This window comes from Thunnus albacares, chromosome 13, assembly GCF_914725855.1.
Source record: "Thunnus albacares chromosome 13, fThuAlb1.1, whole genome shotgun sequence".
Lineage (NCBI taxonomy): Eukaryota > Metazoa > Chordata > Actinopteri > Scombriformes > Scombridae > Thunnus > Thunnus albacares.
The window spans coordinates 11,118,741-11,134,003 of record NC_058118.1 but is presented as its reverse complement, the minus strand read 5'-3'; the positions used below and the strand labels follow the sequence as shown (position 1 = coordinate 11,134,003).

At 38.9% G+C, this 15,263-nt stretch overlaps 2 protein-coding genes across 2 annotated transcripts; one reads left to right on the top strand and one right to left on the bottom strand.

Annotated features, from left to right (window-relative positions):
* Positions 1-73: 73 nt before the first annotated feature.
* Positions 74-5,038, bottom strand: mrps31 (mitochondrial ribosomal protein S31). The gene is made up of 7 exons (XM_044369789.1): positions 4,842-5,038; positions 2,724-3,212; positions 2,334-2,486; positions 1,893-2,036; positions 1,722-1,798; positions 1,180-1,320; positions 74-1,099 (listed from the first exon to the last, which is right to left on the bottom strand). Exons 1-7 carry the CDS (start codon positions 4,952-4,954, stop codon positions 864-866), a joined length of 1,353 nt encoding a protein of 450 aa, XP_044225724.1. The 5' UTR covers positions 4,955-5,038; the 3' UTR covers positions 74-863.
* A 209-nt stretch (positions 5,039-5,247) lies between these two features.
* taf6 (TAF6 RNA polymerase II, TATA box binding protein (TBP)-associated factor) lies at positions 5,248-14,896 on the top strand. The gene is made up of 15 exons (XM_044369788.1): positions 5,248-5,487; positions 7,694-7,851; positions 7,971-8,057; positions 8,177-8,330; positions 8,445-8,501; positions 8,591-8,710; positions 8,832-8,953; positions 10,606-10,683; positions 10,800-10,901; positions 11,000-11,182; positions 11,388-11,462; positions 11,544-11,669; positions 11,775-11,948; positions 12,168-12,359; positions 14,332-14,896. The coding sequence occupies exons 2-15, from the start codon at positions 7,696-7,698 to the stop codon at positions 14,620-14,622; spliced, it is 1,917 nt and encodes a 638-aa protein (XP_044225723.1). The 5' UTR covers positions 5,248-5,487; positions 7,694-7,695; the 3' UTR covers positions 14,623-14,896.
* Positions 14,897-15,263: the final 367 nt, after the last annotated feature.

Genomic DNA, 15,263 nt, shown 5'->3' with positions numbered 1-15,263 from the left:
TGAACGCGACGACCTCTACCAATCCATCCACTTTAAGTCCACTAATCTGCAAACATGTCTGTAGATACAAAACTAAAGTGTTTATATTATTTTAATTAAGTTAAATCAGTATAATTTAACACAGCAGTTATTTGTACATCAGTTACCTCATTCGTTTTATCTGTGTATCATTTAAAAAAAAGGGTGTGTTGACTGTTGCCTTTCATAAATACTTTTATGACCATTATGTCTAAGCTTAAGATGGAAACTTAGATGGAAAACAAGCATTACGGTGAATTATGACAGTGTAGCAAATAAACACTTTTAAGGCTGATTTGGGACTGTCTTATTGCATTTCACTGATATGTGTAATAAAGCACAATTTACTGGAACAATTTTGGTATCCAAAACATTGAAAATCTATGAATGCTTATTTATGCGACTGTATCACCCTACACTGACTGTATTAGCATTGGGCAATGTGAACAAATGATCAGTGGTAGATGGGGGTAACTAGTAGCCACTGAAATGAGCAAAGAAAGCCATGACAATACTGTTGCTACTTTACATTTTTTGTAATTGTACAAGCACTTGTATCAGCTTTTTTTCCCATCCTGCAACAAGCCAACGTTGAAGTGATTAAACAGTGGTTTTACAGTCTGATCAACATTTTAGAAACTGTAAATTCTGTACATTATTTGACACCGGGATGCAGACTTGATGTCAATCCTTTCTAACAAGCCTCCTCAAAGAGTCAAGAAATCCAAGCCTGGTCTCTTCTGGAGCCTGTATGGGTGGAGATGATCATACGACAGAGGAAACGGGTCTTGCTCTCAGGTGTCCACGTTGAGCGAATGTTGAAAACATATTTTATCGTCCTAAGTTTAGTTGAGGTAAACTTCAGCCTCCTTGAGGACATTCTCTTTTTGGTGAAAGTAGTCTCTGAACCAGGAAATGTGCTCCTTCTTCTGCTCGACAGTCAGGTAGGGGTTTCTGGACAGACCGGCCACTACAAGCTCCATGAAGTGACGCACTGGTCCCTGAGTGGGGAAGCCCTCCTCCAAGTGTTTTTCAAGGAAGATGTGCTCATGGAACGGGACACTGGCTTCCTCCTCAAGCCCTGACATAGAGCAAGAAGACACTGTCAGCGTATCCCACAACCACAATATATTTAACAAGAACACAGCAGTCATCACTCACCAGCTTCATTGTCGACTGGATACTGCCACATTTTTCCCTCTTTGGTCCACTGGATCATTTCCTCAAACCCGTTGCGGGCTGTTTGATTGGGCGCCTGTGACAACTGATGAGCAAAGTCCATGTCCCATAGAGTGGGCCGTGCTGAAAAGCAGCATGATGGGCAGAGGTCCCGTTAAAGTTAAAATCAAAAGATTTTGCAGTGTTACGTTAAATTTGTTTAGGAGAGACAGAGACGCATTAATGAAGATCTATTCTCTTTACAATAACTCATGTTAAAGCCACACATTTCATCAATTTAAGGAGGAGTCACTAAATTCTGGAGGACTAAGGGGAAAAGGTAAAACAAAACTTTCACTCATCACTTGAACACAATAGCAGCATGAATCTGTTGAGGAGGAAGACAGCTACATGATACAGGGACCCCTCCTAGAAATATCTATAAGTACCAAAAATAGTCTAGACAAATAACACTATAAGTCCTCCACTGTGTAAAAACATAGTCATTAAAGTAGTCTTAACACAGAAAAATCAAAATTCATTACCAACTGCTGAGTCAACGCCATCTTCATCAGTAGCAGGGGAGAAGATGTTTAGTCTTTTCCCTGAGAGCAAGTTCCTCCTAAAAAATAAATATCAAACATAAGTTTCTCCCCAGCATTAAATACACTGTTAGTCTCAAAAACTGTAACTAAAGATAAGATGAAATGATATACCTCCTCCGGACACTGTCCAGCTCAGCGGTGATTCCTCTGTCATGTGTGTATCCTCGTCCGTCGTCGTCAAACCGGATCTGATGAGCCGGCCGAGCTTTCTGTCGGTTGGTATTTTTTCCTACTTTCATGTCAGCGATAATGACTCTGGGAAGATATTGTTGTATTCATGTTTATTAACATGTTCGTGAGGCCTTTAATTTTCCATTGCTTAGAATGAAATAGCAGCACATGAGCACATTCTCATTTAAATATTCATTCAGTTAATATTCAGAGGGCCAGAGCAGGTGTTGGAAGTTGTAGTGATAGTTGTTTGTCTGTCATACTTATTACATATAGCAGGCTTTATACGTACTTGAAGAGCTGCATTTATTAGATGCCATGTTGGAATCCAGTTTTCTTAATATATCTATGGCTTTAAAAACATAAACTGTGGACTCATACCCGAGATTGTTCACGTCCCCTTTCTTCTGAGCCACAGTGATGGACTCATGCTGCCTCAGCTGCTTGAGCAGCTCAGACTCGGCCTGGCTGCGGTTAGGCAGAGTGGAAGCAGCAGCAGACGCAGCTGCAACCAGTTCAGGATCCAGACTCTCACTAAAAAGAAAAAACACAGTACAGAAAGGCTGAAATCACTGGATTAAGAGGGACCAAGGCTTCAGATATTCTCTGAAGACTAGGCTGTAAAGGATTACAGGCACAAACTACAGGTGAAATAATCAAACTCAAAAAAGAATTAATTCAGATAAATGAAATGAATGCTGAGACTGAAGTCACCACCTCAAAGCAATGCAATCCAATGGATAAACTCTCCCAGTTCAAACTCCCTCTCACCTCTGTGTTGCAGCCTCCTCTGTAGCCTTCTGAAACATACTGATGGTGCTCTCCATAGCGGCTGGCTTTGGCTTGGGGGTAGACTCATAACTCTGTTTCACTTTCAAGTTTTTGAGCTTCCTCTTATTGGTTACTTCCACCTTCATGGCTCCAAGAAGGTCAAGGAGATTCTCCTTCCCACTCTTAGCTGCATCAATTGTGTCGTGTTTTGGCTTTTCCACATTCTGCCCAGTTATTACATCTGTCTCCTTGTTGGTACCTCCACCATCTGTCTTTAACACTACTGGCTCCTCCCTTTGTTCATCCGTCTTGATGACTTTGCTGTCATCGTCAGCTTTCTGTTCAAACAAAGTTGGAGTTTCTGTTGGCTCGCCCTCTTTAACCATATTTTTTTTCTCATCTTGATTAGAGGAGCTGACATCGTCTTTCTTTTCACAGAGCCTGGATGAACTTGTGCTGAGGGCTTTGGCTCCACCTCCATTAGCAACCCTATGAAAGGAGCGAAACAAAGTTAATCGGAAGGGATCATAGGAGCTTCAACGATTATCATATTACAACAATAATCAATATTAAGAAATGACGATTATTATTAGCAGTGGGGAATACTGTCTTAAAATAACATCATTATATAGCAGGGACTTTTTCTAAATTATATTCTTTATTATGTAATAAAATTAAGGCTGCAAATAATCATTATTTTTGTTATAAATTAATCTGTCAATTATTGTCTCAATTAATCTATTAGTTGTTTGGTCCATAAAATGTCAGAAAATGGTGAAAAATCTCTGTCACAGTTTCGCAAAGCCCAAGGGGACATCCTCAAATGTCTTCTTTTGTCCCGACTAACAGTCCACAACCCAAAGATATTCAGTTTACTATATAGACTAAATAAACCAGAAAATGGTCACATTCGAGAAGCTGGAATCAGAGAATTTGGACATTTTTCCTTAAAAAAAGACTCCAAACAATTAGTCGATTATCAAAATAGTTGGCGATTAATTCAATAGTTGGCAACTAACTGATTAATTGTTGAAGCTCTCCATAAAATGTTATCATGAATGATATGGCACACCTTTAAATATTATAGGGGATTGAAGTTTTGTCTACAAAAGTAGTTGCTGCATCAGTTTCAAAAACACTACCTGTAAATTGTTAATTCAATTTCATAAATAAGTTCTTAACTGCACATTTATATGCGCAATGTACAAAACTTAAAGCTGCGCAGAAATCAGCAGTATCTAAAAGAGATGACAAGAGCAACATAGTTTTTGGGTTTTTTTTTTTTTTTACACGTGATTAAGTTTGTGTCATGATAATAGAACAAAATTTCCTAAACATCAAACAAACAAAAAAAAGAAAAAAGAAAAAATTAAAGTGAATAAAAATAAATTGAAAGCAAAAAAAAAAAAAGACCTCAAAGGCAAAACTTACAATACAACTTTTGTGGTCAGTTTTTTTCAGTTTTGCTGCTTAACTTTTCACTTCTGTCACAAAGGACATGTGGGCAGGTGTTACAGGGCTGCATCCCCATAAGCCAATTACTTTTGAAGGGACAAGTTAATGGTAAAATGTGCTACATGTTGCACTTCCAGACCATTAAAGCTGACAATTTTGCTCTGAACCTGACAAGTTCAACAGCAAAACTGAAACATTAAGCAGCAAAAAGTGGCAACATAAGAGAAATGACACAAATTGAATCCCATATTCACACACAACAAAGACACAACATACACATTCATCTACATCAACATGGTTTTTAAACCTGCAGACCACGGTAGCTTTTTAAACTGATAGCAATGCATAACGTCAGTCTGTCCAGTTGTATGTGAATTTATGTTGATTCACATCAGCTCTAACTTCATATACAAGTTACCATGGAAACGACCTACCATCGCTCGAAGAAATGTCAATCAAATCGTCCCACCCACCGCTACAGCTTCAGTAAGCGCTTTCTCTCAGCTTTAATGGCTACAAGTCACTTTTCAGCTATTACAAGTGTACACTGTGTCAGCGTATAAATGTTGCAGTAGCTCTCTTCAACAAAAATACAGCACTGAACTGCGCAGTAAGTAGCTAACGTTAGGTAACATTCACGCCGTTCAGACAGCACAAACTCACCTGAAAACTGGAGCCGCAGCAATGTCGCATTTAGCTGGCAACAGACGCGACTCATAGATATTGAAAGAAGAAGTCCGAGCAGTGTACACAGCCCGGTATATAAATCTATACATGATTACTTCTTGCAGTGTCCTTCCCCCACGCTCCAGACGCTCGTGTCCGTTGCTACTACATAAGGTCACCCACCGTAAACTCGAGGGTGAAGATGGTTCCGGGGTAGATCTTTGGTAACTTAGAAAGGGACAGCATTCTCCGTAGAGGAATATTATATTCAATCATAATGTAAAATTATTTTGTTTCGATATTTGTTATTTTCCCCTCGAAAACACATGTTCTCAATTGATTTGTACTCGATTAGTTTTGTAATAAACTTGAGGCGGTAACTATCTTGAAGGTCCTCAGTTGTAGTCTCGCGATATCACAACCGGAACGTGACTCAAAATGGCGACGGAATACAAGCGCTAATTCACGAACGGAGGTTTCAGTTGCAATCCGTGAATTAGTTAGTTATTTATATCGGGAAATGGATATTTATCGAGAGGAGTTAGCTTTGCGAAATAATTATTGTTGCAAATCTCAACATTGACTGTTTTTATTCGTATAAGTTCCTGCTTTACCTCAGAAAGGAGAGTGCAACTTCACACAGGTAAAAACGTCAACGGAAGCTAAGTGACTAGCATGCGAGCTAACATACAGCAAATTTAGCTCACTGTAAGTTAATATTGAGGAAATATGCAGTTGTCAAGATCCTTAAAATTAACTCCGCTTTTTTATTTTGCTACGGCGTTGTTGCATTTGAGTTAATATGCTATAGCTGGGGTTTATGCTGTATGTACTGTTATTGCATGTTATTCCGTCAGAGTGGTTAACCCGCTCTCTGTGGGGCTTAGTTTGTTTACACACATGAAGTGTAAAAACCGCTTTAAAAGTGTTCACGCCGTAATCTTTCTCTTGTTATATCGTTTAATAACACATAATCCCATTAGACATGAGCCGGATTTTTGACATTGATAACAGAAACTATTTCTCATTGTCATATGTAAATCAAATCTCTCTAAAGTGATGTATTACGCACAAAATATCCTTTCAAGTTGATACTTAATTGGGGGGTTTTATTTGCGGAAATGACGGTCTTCAGTCTATGCAAATAGGACTGTGTCAGCTTTGCACGTCTGGAAAGTCAAATCTTTTTCGCTAAATTGCTTAAAGTTTCCCTCCACTCAAAAAATATGTTCTTCTTGTTCCTTCAGTTGGATGTTTGAGCTTCACTGTGCAGACTGATGTTTGTGCAGAGTTTGACACTAGAAGGCTGTTTTCACATTCATCTGCTGAAAGTGGAAAGTTTGTCTGTGCTCAATGAAAATCAGATTTAAACAGGTGGGCCTATGAGCATGATTTGTGACATCAGAACTAGTTAGGAGCCAATCCTGGTCTAATATTCAACTTATACAAGTGTGATGTGGAAGCTTGAAGCCTCCAGTGCACAAACACTGAGAATAGACTTTACAGTGAGCAAGGAGACATATTGTTTCAAGCAGTTAAACTTTTAAAATGAACAATATTTACATATTCATAGATTCTATCATTTTTAATGAGGGAGAAGGAGTATTTTTCATTTTTAATGCTTTTAACAAGATAATTGAACTATTTTGCGGAAAAACCATATCAGACACAAGTTATTCAAAGTAGAATATTTTATATACATCTTAAAACATGTCTGGAGGGGATCTTTAAACTCTTGTCAGGTTGCATGGGGATATTGAACTGCAGCTTTCAAGTTCTGCCACAAATACAATTGTAAAGTAAAAACTAATTGTATTTAAGTCTGGTTGTGACCACTCCAAGACATAAACATTATTGTCTGTGCCTGTATAGCTTTGACTTATACCTGCTACATAGAGAGAATAATTACATAGCAAGAAGCTGCTACCAGCAGGATTTGGAGGAGATGGGACATTGTGTTTTGGTCTCATCGGACTTATGCCTTATATGAGTTTCCCACATGCTCTCTGGCAAACACAAGCTAACATGTCTTATGAGGCTTTTTCAACAGTGACTTTGTTTTTTTGGTCATTGTCCCATAAAGCAGCAGAGAAACACCCAGGCAATAGTTGTATGCATTGTGTCTTCCATCTCAGCCATGGAAACCTGTAGCTCCTTCAATGTTGTGATTGGCCACATGGTGGCATCCCTCAGTAGTGCCCTTTATGCATGAAAATCATCTTTGGTGATGGCTATAGGCAGGTAGCCTACATATGATACATTTGCTGTAGGCAGGTATATAACTGAATCATATTGTTTCCATTCTTTTATGATTTAGCTTCCTGTACTCGCACTTCAGTGCCTTCAAAGTTTTGACATATTGATTAACCAGCTGTTGGATGTTCATTTTTTTTTAAATAGACACTATTCAATAAATTAGCAAAATCCACCTATGTTAAAACTTAAATGTCACATTTGGATGTTTTTGATGAATATCTACATGATGAGAAAATTATCAGCTGCAACAAGACTAATACTTCCTCACATTAACATTGGGTTAAAGAGACTAATGGCACACCACCAGTGTACTTTCAGCAGAATTATGTTGATACAAATAGACTGTAAATAGAACTATTGCACAGTTATATCCAGTCTGTCAGTAATAAAACTGAAATTGTAAGCTTGCCACAGAGCCATTGAGTGTCTACAACTGGTAGATAACAATTCACATTTTGTAAAACTGATAATACTTTATACGGCTTTAGTGAAAAAACAGTGCTTCTATGAATAAATAGAATACATTTATGTGAACTTGAGTTGAGTGTATATGTGCGAGGTTATATTCACAGACCTGTGCACTTCTTTTTTAGCCATGGCAGAGGAACGACGGCAGAAGCAATGTTCGGTCGTCCTGCCCACAGAGTCCATGAAGGCCATGGCAGAGTCTGTGGGAGTGGGCCAGTTACAGGAGGAGAGCTGTGTAGCCCTAAGTGAAGAAGTCAGCTACAGAATAAAAGAAATTGCACAGGTAAAGCACAGATGTTTATGGGTCTGTAAATTACTCTGAAGCCACATGCTTGAATATCTTAGTTTATGTCATATCTGATATACTTGAATGGTGTTTTTTCATTTCTCCCTTTTTCATAGGATGCTCTCAAATTCATGCACCATGGAAAGAGACGTAAATTAACCACCAGTGACATAGATAATGCTCTCAAACTCAAAAATGTGGAGGTAAGTGTATATTTGCTATTATTACTTTAATAAACCACTTGAGGGATACTATTTGAAGGAAAACAAGAAGTGGATCGTCTTTTAAATTCTGTGTTTTAAGTATATTCCTCTCTTGATAGCCCCTGTATGGATTCCAGTCGCAAGAGTTTATCCCTTTTCGCTTTGCAAGCGGTGGTGGAAGAGAGCTTCATTTCTATGAGGAAAAGGAAGTGGACCTCAGTGACATTATTAACACACCGCTCCCCAGAGTTCCACTAGACGTGTCACTCAAAGGTACACAAATAATCAATATCACATACTGTAATACTTCAGGAGATGTTGTTTAAACTTGATTTGACCGTATGCTTTGTAAGCTAATACATACATATGTTTTCTCTTGATCCATAGCTCACTGGTTAAGTATCGACGGAATGCAGCCTGCTATCCCAGAAAATCCACCACCAGGTAAGTCCTGTTTAAATTTTCTTCTCTTAAAACACAAAAAAATATATAGAGGGAAAACTTACCTTTAAGTTTTATTTACTGCATTTCAGCACCAAAAGAGCAACAAAAGGCTGAATCTACAGAACCCCTCAAGGTCGTCAAACCTGGTCAGGAGGAGGAAGGTACGATTCAAGGCAAGAGTCAGGGAGCAACGGCTGCTGATGGCAAAGGTCAGTATCCTATTTTACATTCAATTAAAACTTAAATTTTCTTACTCTATCCCCTACCTTCCCTCCCTAATCCTTTATGTATATGTTTGTCTCCTTCATCCTTCATGTGTTTCTCTTTTAGGAAAAGAGAAGGGTCTAATAAGGTTGAAGCCACGCAGCACTCATGAGCTGTCTGTGGAACAGCAGCTCTACTACAAGGAAATAACAGAAGCATGTGTTGGCTCCTGTGAAGCCAAGAGAGCTGTAAGTTCTGCCTGTTTCTCTGTACATATGGTTTATTTCATACATTCTGAGTTATATCTTGTGTAGGTTTTTTTTGTTTGTTTTCTGTTTTTTTGTTTGTTTTGACAATAAGTTAAATAGTGGGTTTTCATTAATTCGTTATAAGTAAAGCCCCTGAAAACTTTCAAATCAGACATTAAATATTCATAATTAAATATACAACAATCAGATTAAAGTTCGGAAAAAACATCCTCATTTTTTATATATCTAGAGTTTAACACTGAAAAACTCAGCTAATCTGCTTCACCAGGACTGTGTGGGTGTGGTTTGACTGAATTGACATTGGCCTGCTGCCAATCCCACAACTGCCATTTGATTTTGATTCAGGTGTTTCGTAAACTCTGATTGATGCACAGAAGTATGTGACATCACCATATCCAGTTAGGATAGCAGGGACAAAAACAGAAGAAATACCCAAAACTCTTTTTGTTGAAAATTTTGTGATCATGTCAGACACTATTGCTTATAATCAGAAGCTGATTTAAAAAAAGTAAAGGAATCTCAGGCCCTGTTTACACTTGGCATTAACATGTGTCTCGAGTGACCACTTGTGATCGGATCTCACTTCCCCACTCTATATGCAAATAAACACAGATATCATTTCCGTTCCCAAAGACCACATTTGTTCGTTATTAACTGGCAAGAGAATTTGGTGTCAGCACACGCATGCAAGACATAGTTATATGCAGTGATCTCCCCGCAGCTGCATCTCTCCATTGAGAGAAGATGTGCGCATTTACGCATGAGACACAGCAGCATAACTTCACTGATTATTTAAATCTCCGAAACGCAGAGGGGATTGGTCAAGATTTAATATTAATAATGTTCTGTTTGCTTCTACACATTCAATAGGTCAGCTGTTACACACACACACACAGTCTAGGTTCATACTATTTGGAGTAACGCAGTCACCCTCCTGATAAATCCTGAGCTCATCTTGTCGAGCAGCGAAGCAAAACTAAAAACTGTCGTTATCAACTTGACAGGAAAGAGGAAACTATCCAGCAACGTTTAGCCTCTGAAATATTTTTTTAGACAGACAAGCGGAAAACAAGTTAGTTTCTGGTTTTGGTTTAATTAATATTCTAACTGTCGATTTGAAGAGGCAAACCGGTTAGGGGAACGGGAAAAACAGGAAAAAATGGGAGTTTTTTAATTCACATTAAAAACAAATTAATTTGTTTATCCTGTTATCAAACAAGTTGAACAGCTGTGGACCCAGAAGCAGCAATGCAATTCCCTGCCAAGTCTGCCGGAAAACAGAGAATGTCAGTTGAGTAGGCGGTCCTTCAGTGTGGTACAGGATGCATTGCATTTACATTGCTAAATGAATGTGGCCACATGCGGCCCAGACCACCTCTGAATGTGGTCTGAGTGATCGGATCTCAATCCGTCCTCAATGCGTCTTGGGTGCGCTTACACCTGTATTTAGAGCTGTCCACTTGTGATCAGGTCACCCGAGACGGATGTTAATACCAGGTGTAAACAGGGCCAAAGAGCTTTGTAATATGTGGCTGCAAACATGAAAGTGACAGTGTTCCAAAATATTAAATTGTTGTTTTGACCTTGTCATGTCACTTTTTTTAATAAAGTTTTCCTCTTGTTTTATTCAGGAAGCTTTACAGAGTATTGCTACAGATCCCGGACTGTATCAGATGCTTCCAAGATTCAGTACATTTATCTCTGAGGGAGTGAGCATCTTTTTCAACTTTTTCTTATATTTTGAAACATTACTTACCTGATTACCTCATTTAAAATACTTAAGCATATCTCCGCTCAAAGCACTGACTTTATGCTCCTCTGAAAGGTTCGTGTGAATGTGGTGCAAAACAACTTGGCTCTGCTGATTTATCTAATGCGGATGGTCAAAGCGCTAATGGACAACCCCACCCTGTATCTGGAGAAATATGTGAGTGAAAAAAAATATATATATATATATATTTATGTTTTTGAATGATATAACAAATACTTTTTATTTGATATTTTCTTTTCTGTTTTTATTTGTAGCTGCATGAGCTCATCCCAGCTGTGGTGACGTGTATTGTGAGTAAGCAGCTGTGTTTGAGACCAGACGTTGACAACCACTGGGCTTTACGGGACTTTGCTGCTCGCCTCATGGCACAAAGCTGCAAAACCTTTAGTACTACGACAAACAACATCCAGTCCCGTATTACCAAGACTTTTACTAAGGTGGGTTTCTGTTGTGTATTTTTTGTTTGCAGAATGGAGGCATAAACTTCTTATTCGAAATAACCCACATAAATCTGTAGGCAGCAACCAGGCCAGTATATGTCATGTCTGGTCATGGTGTAGATAAATGTTACCCTCCTCCTTGAGTCTATATATAGGAGTACTGTTTTTGTTTTCTCATACTAAACCTGACATGTTTTCTCAGAGTTGGTTGGATGACAAAACCCAGTGGACGACACGTTACGGCTGCATCGCTGGACTTGCTGAACTGGGACCTGATGTGAGTGTGATTCTGTTTTCTTGGTGGTTTCTCGTTCTCTCTGTGGCATCGGCACCAACCTCCTACTTTTGTCCTCTGTAGGTGATCAAGACATTGATCCTTCCTCGGCTTTCTGTAGAGGGTGCTCGCATCAAAGCAGTGATGGAAGGACAGGTGGTCTCCAACATTGATAAAATAGGAGCTGACCATGTTCAAAGCCTCTTACTGGTAAGAAAGCAAGATCTATGATGGTAATGCATTGTTTCTGAATTTGTAGCAGACTTATGTTTTCATATATTCAAAATGTGGTTGTGTTTTGTTGCCTTTTCAAAGAAACACTGTGCCAGTGTTATTGCCAAGATAAGACCTCAGCCTGACAACGTGGAGCAGTATCGGACAGACTACGGTTACCTCGGGCCCATGCTTTGTTCCCATGTAGTGAAGGCCAGGACCCAAGCAGCGCTGCAAGCTCAGCAGGTCAACAGAACCACATTAACAATCACACAGGTACATTTAATGTTATGTTGAAGTTCAATCAAATGTGGAAAAGCTTAAGGAAATTTTTGGTAAAATAACAGAAAACATGCCATTAAAATAAAGATATGTGATGTCATTTAGGTGTCACATTTACCAGCCAGAGTTAATGTGAAGCATTGCAGAATACCATGTGAACTTAAACTAGCCAACAGCAGCTGTTCATTATTAAACGATGACTTTTCGTTACAGCCTCGTCCCACTCTGTCAGTCTCACAAAGTGGGATAAGTGGATCGACGGGGCCTCGCACTCCCAGCATCATTAAGGTTCCAAGCTCTCTCACCCTGATGTCGCCTCGACCAGGGACCCCGTCACAGCCATCTCCCCCGGCAACTAAGTACATCGTCATGGCAACCAGTGCAGGAGCTGCCTCAACTCAACAGGTACTTTTTTTTTTTTTTTTTTCAGTTTTACTTCCTACCTGCTTATATTGAAAAGGTAATATGATGAAAATATAAAACCATTTAATATACTTGACCTTTATATTGCCGTCATGATAAAGCGGCTATAACAATGTAATATGCAATGCATAATGAGGAATTACAAATATTTCATGTATTACAATATGAAAAAAACAACAAAAATAAGACTCATTTTCCTAATTTTCATTAACATAGTGAAACAATGTCTTTCATCTTTTTACATGTAATTACATCCTTTGAACTTCAGCATAAGAAAAATAGAACATCATTTGTCATGACCACTCAGTAGTGAAGATGAAGAACTGTACAAAGGTCATCCTGCTGAAACAAACAAGACCATATATGTCTACTCCAGGATTGCTGTTCTGTAGCTCACATTCATCTCTCTGCACTTTAGAGAATAATGAGCCAAAAATAAATGCACTTTTAAGGATTAGATAAAGGGTCTTCTTCTTTCTTGTTATAACTAGGTTATGGTTATGTAAAGTGTTTAAATTTTGAATTGGATCACAGAATGTTTTTCCCAGTCTCAAAGACCTGCTACATTGAGGTCCCGCAGTTAGAGTTAGGTTTACCAGCAGGCAGAAAACGTGCTCCTCTCAGACCTGGTAGGTTGTACATGCAGTTATACCAACTGCTGAGGTAGTTAGGTTCATGTTAGATAGTCATAGATAGAAGAAATTTCCACTTGAACATGCCAAATTCACATGAGTGTTTTTTTTGTTGTTTTAAAAAAAAAAAAGCATGAATAGAAGAAGTATCCAACGCAGAGTTAAATTTCATCATAAAATAACAATTTCAATAAACATCACAGAGATCTATGAATAACACCATGTGAAAGCGCCGGGATGGGAAAGAAGACTACTGAAGGAGAAACCTTTGTTGTGGTCAAACTTGGACCTCACTGAGTTCACAAGGCTTTGCATTGATGATGTAATAAATAATGACATTCATATTTTTAAAATGTAACTGTAGAAATGTATTCAAATGATAATGCTGCAGCATGTTTGACTGTTTCACATGTTAAGGTCATTTAAAACCAGCCACAGGATGTTGTGTTTGCCATAATGCTCCCCAGGTTTATACATACATTTATACATGTTGCAGCAGTTGAACTGAGGTGGATTACATGTGCGTGCTACTATTTTTATACATATATATATATATATATATATATATATATATATATATATATATATGTGTGTGTGTGTGTGTGTGTATGTATATATATATATACTATATTGTACTGTATTTTTTTAATCACTCTATGTGAAACAAGTTGTTTCATAACTGATTTATGAAAAAAAAAAAGAAAAGGTCTCAGTTTTTTGCTTGACATTTAAAAGCTGTGTAACTTAAAGTTATATTCAGACCAAATCGGGCAGTGTGGCATTCATTCGAAGGGTCGAGCGGAGGTGTGTGGGGGTGTGAGCGTATTTATTTGTGCTCTAGAACGTAACCACTGTGAAACAATCAGAAACAGCAAAGTCTACTTTATTTATAACATTATCAAACTAAGAGAAATGTCCCCCTCTCGTCCTAGTGACATCTTTGTACTTCTTCATGGCAGAGTTTACAACTCTGATCAGTCTGACCTCTAGCTGTGATTGGCCACCGCAGCCTTCAGCCGCAGTGACGTCAGGTTGTGTTTTTCCAAAAGTTGACTCTGGCTCAACTTCCGGGCAGCAGTCCACTGCGGCACCGCAGCGGCAAAAACAGCCGCAGCCAAAACACACTACCCCCATTCAAATGAATGAGAGCACTTGCGTTTTCGCTGCACCGCCTGATTTGGTCTGAATACAGCCTTACTGAGACTTCACAGTTTTCAAATTTAAATCGATGGTACTCACACACTTCTTTAAAAAAAAAAAAAAATCACAACCCCTCAGTATGCCAGTATGAATTTACATCTGTCTTTTTCTGTTTCCTTCAGGTTATCACCATCAGCTCTTCCCAGTCTGCCTCACCAGTCACTAGCACTGTTCCCAGCGCCACTTCAACCTTGCAGCCCCTGGTAAAACTAGAGTCTGGCAGTGGTCCTGCACTGACAGGATCGCGACCTATGCAGAAGTACATAGTGGTATCTCTGCCTTCGTCTGCCTCTTCCTCTTTGGAGAGTAAGAGCTCTGTACTTCCAACCTCAATTTCCTCAACTCCTCTAGAAGCAGGAATGAAGCTAGACCGGTCCGAGTCTCCCGGAGCGAGCACACAGTCGCCACACTGAGACTTATAGGTAGTGGAGATTTTTATCATGTTGGTGCGGCTGAACACACAAGGAGGTTTGTTTGGGTTGAACTTAAAGGGGTAAACTCTGGAATGGTATGAGGGAGGATATCTGAACCCTTGACTGATGAAGAGCAAATGTGACCAGAAATTGTAAATATGTTAATGCCCTATGAAAATTGAGGTCAATCTGTGACATCTGTAATGTTTCAGCTTATATTCTAATTGATTTCATGTTCTTTTTTTACTCTAAAATAAATCAGATTTTGTATTAATTCCTTCATCTGGATGTGTGTCTATATATTTATACATATATCAGTGTGTATATACATATATACACCGATCAGCCTAAAGATTAAAACCACTGACAGGTGAAGTTAATAGCATTGATTATCCTGCTCTTCTCTGAGTGACTTTGACAAGGGCCAAATTGTGATGGCTAGATGACTGGATCAGAGTATCTCCAAAATGGCAGGTTTTCCTAGTATGCAGTGGTCAGTACCTACAAAAGGTGGTCCAAAGAAGGACAACCAGTTAACCTGCAACAAGCTCATTGGCGCCCAAGGCTCACTGATGCATGTGGGAAGCTAAGGCTAGCCTGTCAGGTTCAATCCCCCAGAAGAGCTACTGTAGCACAAATTG